This window comes from Microtus oregoni, unplaced genomic scaffold (assembly GCF_018167655.1).
Source record: "Microtus oregoni isolate MIOR12 unplaced genomic scaffold, Mior012 000002F_ref0000024, whole genome shotgun sequence".
Taxonomy (NCBI): domain Eukaryota; kingdom Metazoa; phylum Chordata; class Mammalia; order Rodentia; family Cricetidae; genus Microtus; species Microtus oregoni.
The window spans coordinates 76078969-76083695 of NW_024543061.1; the positions used below are offsets into that span (position 1 = coordinate 76078969).

The following is a 4727-nucleotide window of genomic DNA, read 5'->3' on the forward strand; positions in this document are numbered from 1 at the left end:
TCACAGAGCCCCACCCACCTTGGCTGGAATTAAAGGCCTGCACCACTATGCCCAGATTGAAACAGCCTCCTCTTCATAGAGACTGAGAAAGCCCTGCTGCCCCGCCCTCCCCCTCTCACGCTTCCTCCCTCTGCTGTAGCTTGTCAATCTAAGGACAGATGCGTTATTTTCCCTTTTGTGAAGTTAGTGTGTTACCAGGGCAACTACAGGTGGGGTCCAAAGCTGGTTCTGAGAGAAAGGGGTCCTCTTCAGTGGCCTCCATGCCTGTGAATGCCCAGCTAGCTACCCAATGTGTAAATGGTGTAAATTCAGCAAGACGTCCTGCGCTACCCTCCTGCTCTACCTTCTGTGTCTGTTAAAGCCCAGAACCACGTCCGCTTTGCTACTGGAGAGCTCTCCTAGCCTTGTCAGGACTTTGTGGGTTTCAGTAATCCTTTTAGTCTCTCCATGGTGGCCAGCTCCAATCTTAGTTTTCATTTGCGTTCTGCTTTGCTTAGCAGGGCTGCGAGTTCTTTGTTGGAGAAATGTCTTCGGAGTCAGAAGGGGATAAAGAGAGACTGAGTCAAGCTGCCAGACTATTCTTCTTCCACATTCAAGATCTGGTTTCCTTCATAAATAAGTTCGTTGAGTTGTTTAACCTCACGATGAAGACTCGGGTCCTCCCGGTGGATCTGAAGGAAGACAGATGCATTAAAGATTTCTTTGAGCAAATGATCACCAATTTTAAAGAGATGCAACTGATGGTGGAAGCCAAGCACAAACAAGTGAAGAAGCAGCCTTTCTGTTCCACGGTGGCGAGTGCTGTGACCTCTGTAGTGGAGAAGTGTGCCAACGTGGGCCCACAGCACACAGCTCGAGAAATGTTCAGAAATATCCAGGCTCCAGTCGCTGCCTCTGTGCTGAGCAGTAGTCTCATCCTTGGGAGTCTGGAATCTTCTCTCTCAAAGCTGATGCAGTTCCCCATCATGGGTCTCCGATTAAATGACTTCTATAGAGAAGAGAACAAAGAGCCATCGGGTGCCACCACATCCGAGAAAATCACAAGTCCAGAACGTCCCCAGGCCACTCCAGAGGATGCTTTGAAGAAGCTGCAAGATGCCCTGAGAACGGAGAATGCCCACAAGCCGGCGGAAGCAGCCGCAGATGAACTGGAACGGTTTGTCCAGACTATGGAGCTCACCCTACACGTCCTCCAGAAAGCCATAGAGGCCATGGAAGGGCACATCTCCACATTTAGGGAAGTTGGGACCAAGTAGAGGCGCAATGCAAGCTGTGTTCCTTTCTGTCTGAAATCAACTGGAACTCTCATTTTTTGTGGTACTTTGTACATTCCATCAATGCTGTGTGTGCGTATGTTAGCACTTAAACGCAGAGAGGCATCCCTTGATAAACTGCTCACCTGTAGTTCTGATTTGTTACATGAAAAGGATAACCACAGTGACTAAATAGAACGTGCTGCTATAAAAATCAAGGCACTCAGTATTTCATTCAGGGATCTTCTAAATCTGTTGTTGCTTCGAAAGCATTAATTAAGCAACTAATCTCTCCTTTCCACAAGTCTGTCTGCAGTTACAACAGCGTCTAGTCCAGGCAAGTGCTGGCATTCTCATATGGTGATCTCTCCTGTACTGTAATCCATACTGCAATCTGTTCATTCTCATAAAGGAAGGAGGGTGACTGCCCATTCCCGGGAAACACAACCCATGCTTTGTCATCATACTGATACAGGGTGACATTGGAGTCTGGTTGTCACCTTCCTGGGATTTCCAGGTTTCTGCACCCCAGAAGAAAAACTGAACAGAGAAATCTGTACTATAACAAAAACTGACAGTTCATTAAGAGCCAGAGAGGAAGGGGACCAGAGCTGGAAGGATGTTAACTGCTCAACGGTTGTGCTGGGAAGCTTGTGACCCTTGACATGACAGGTGCACAGTACCAGCTTCCTCACATGGCTTTCTTTTTTATATGTGCATTCTGTTTGGCCTGCCTGTCTGTGTGAGGGAGCTGAATCCCCTGAAACCTGAGTTATAGACAGTTGTGAGCTGCCGTGTGGGTGCTGGGGGAATCGAACCTGGGTCAATGCTCTTCACCACTGAGCCGTCTCTCCAGTCCCAATTTCTCACACATACTTGTCATGGCTTTTCTGCCCATGCTGTCCCATCTGTAGCATGCCCACCTGAGTCAAAGTCTTCCCTTGGACCAAACATTTGGTTCATGTGCTGATCTCACAGCTTTTGTGTAAGGGTTTTCTTGGCCCTCGCTCGGTCCTACTCTCCTGCCTCAGTACAATTTCTACAGGGCCCAGTGTCTCGATTATCACAGACCACTTAGGACTAATTAGTAGGACTAAGTAAAACAACAAATGGCAGTAATATAATTTCCTTGCTTACATGAAGAGGACCGGAGCACAAAGTTTGTTCTCACTGGTTTCCTCTAAGGTCTTGAGGGGATACTAGCACCTAAAACATGAAGGTGGTTTTGTCAGGGTGGACAGAGCAGGGCGGGCACACAGCTCCATTCATCTCATGGCTCTCCAAAGAGTCTTCTGATATTTTAGGAGACATCACTTCGGGACAAACCTAGTATTCCTGACTTCACTGTAGAAAACAATTTTAGGACTAGCCAGGATGACACAGAGTTGGGACTTTATAAAAGACTGAGGGTTAAGACAGAACGGTTCCCAGAAGGGAAGTAAGACATACCCTAGAGTATGGATGTGGGATTCTCCAAGAAGAGTTGCAGTTTACTGAAAGAGTGTGTGCATATATATATTTGCCTTTTCGAGACAAGGTTTCTCTGTAGCTTTGGAGCCTGTCCTGGAACTAGCTCTTGTAGACCAGGGTGGCCTCAAACTCACAGAGATCCACCTGTCTCTGCCTCTTGAATGCTGGAATTAAAGGCGTGCGCCACCACTGCCTGGCTTAAAAAAGTATTTTTAATGCAAATTTTAAACACATGTGGGGTATGGTCTCTCCAACTGAAAGTCACACTTCAATGTGAGCTTTGGAAAGGTGAGGTGGACACAAAGTCCCAGCCCAGCCAAAAAACTCTTTGTAATTGACAGCAGGAGAGGGAAAATTAGTTTTCTCCAGTGTATCAACCACACCCCAGGACAGGCCCCAAGCCTAGGGGTAGTTGGCCAAAGCAAAACAAACTCCATGTTCTTTTGTGTGCTTTTTTGTGTTGTTTTATTGGTGTTTTGTTTGTTGTTTTGCTTTTCCTATTTTTGATAATTTTAGAAGAGAGAACATGAAGGTGGGTGGGTAGGATCTGGGAAGGGTTTGGGGAGTGAAAAAGCATGATCAAAATATGTGAAGTTTTTGTCATGGAATATCTTGTTTTCTCCATCTATGGTGATTGAAAGCTTTTCTGGGTATAGTAGTCTGGGCTTACATCTGTGATCTCTTATTGTCTACAGCGTATCTGACCAGGACCTTCTGGCTCTCAGAGTTTCTGTTGAAAAGTCAAGTGTAATTCTGATGAGTCTGTCTTTATATGTTACTTTGCCTTTTTCCTTTGCAGCTTTTAATATACTTTCTTTATTCTGTATGTTTAGTATTTTAATTATTATATGGTAAGTGGACTTTCTTTTCTGGTCCAGTTTATTTGTTGTTCTGTGGGCTTCTTGTACCTTCATAGGCATATCCTTGGTTGGGAAAGTTTCTTCTATGATTTTGTTGAATATATTTTCTGTGCCTTTGAGCTGCAGTTCTTCTCCTTCTATTCCTATTATTCTTAGGTTTGGTCTTTTCATTGTGTCCCAGATTTCCAGGATGTTTTGTATTAAGGATTTGTTGGATTTACTGTTTTCTTTGACTGATGAATCTTCTAATTCTTCGATTATATTTTCAACTCCTGAGATTTTTCTCTTCCATCTTTTGTAATGTGTTGGTTATGCTTGCATCTGTAGTTCCTGATTGTTTACCCAGAGTTTCCATTTCCAGAATTCCCTCAGTTTGTTTTCAGTATTGCCTTTATTTCAGCTTTCAAATCTTGAACTGTTTGAGCTGTTTTCTTCACCTGTTTGTATTTTTTTGGGTTTCTTAAAGAGATTTATTGATTTTTTTCCAATTTTTTGTTTGTCTTTTTCTCCATTTCATTAAGGGGATTTTTCATTTCCTCTTTAAATGGTCTCTATCATCTTTGTAAAGTTATATTGAAGGTCGTTTTCTTACGCTTCTTCTGGGTTAGGACTTCAGGTCTTCCTGTTGTAGGACCACTTGGTTCTGATGGTGCCACACTGATCTTTTATGCTGTTGGATGTATCCCTACACTGCCCTCTGCCCGCATCTCTTTCTCCAGTGAGTGCAGCTGGGGCCTGTGCTTCAGGGGGTCCCTCTTCCTCCAGTCCATAAAGGTGCAGCCTGTGGCTAAAGGTGGTTGCTCTTTTCCAGGTGCAGGCAGGTTTGTGTTTCTAGTGGATGCTGATAAGCTCTGGAGCACCTCTCTGGGGGTAGTCTGGGCCAAGGCTCCCTCCAGGGGCAGTCTGGGCCAAGGCTCTCTCCAGGGGCAGCCTGGGTCAAGGCTCCAGTGGTCACAGATGTGGTGGAGGATGGTATCAAGAGTGTGGAGACTGCTCGGGGTCTCCCGGGCTCGGTGGGTGGGGCGGAGCAGCGGGATGTTCCTCCCAGGGCAAGGGTCTAGAGAGCTGAGCCCTCTCCAGGGGAAGTCTCATGAAATTTTTAAATAAAAAAAATTACAGAAAAGAGTCCTATTTCATTCTTTGC

At 45.3% G+C, this 4727-nt stretch overlaps 1 protein-coding gene across 1 annotated transcript; it reads left to right on the forward strand.

Moving 5' to 3' along the window:
- The first annotated feature begins 524 nt into the window (after window positions 1-524).
- Window positions 525-1256, forward strand: CUNH12orf60 (chromosome unknown C12orf60 homolog). The gene has a single exon (XM_041680042.1). The coding sequence runs from the start codon at window positions 525-527 to the stop codon at window positions 1254-1256; it is 732 nt and encodes a 243-aa protein (XP_041535976.1).
- The last annotated feature ends 3471 nt before the right edge of the window (window positions 1257-4727 follow it).

Bases quoted from the DNA above. Each gene is read 5' to 3' on its own strand.
- CUNH12orf60 (XM_041680042.1), top strand. From the start codon at position 525: ATGTCTTCGGAGTCAGAAGGGGATAAAGAGAGACTGAGTCAAGCTGCC.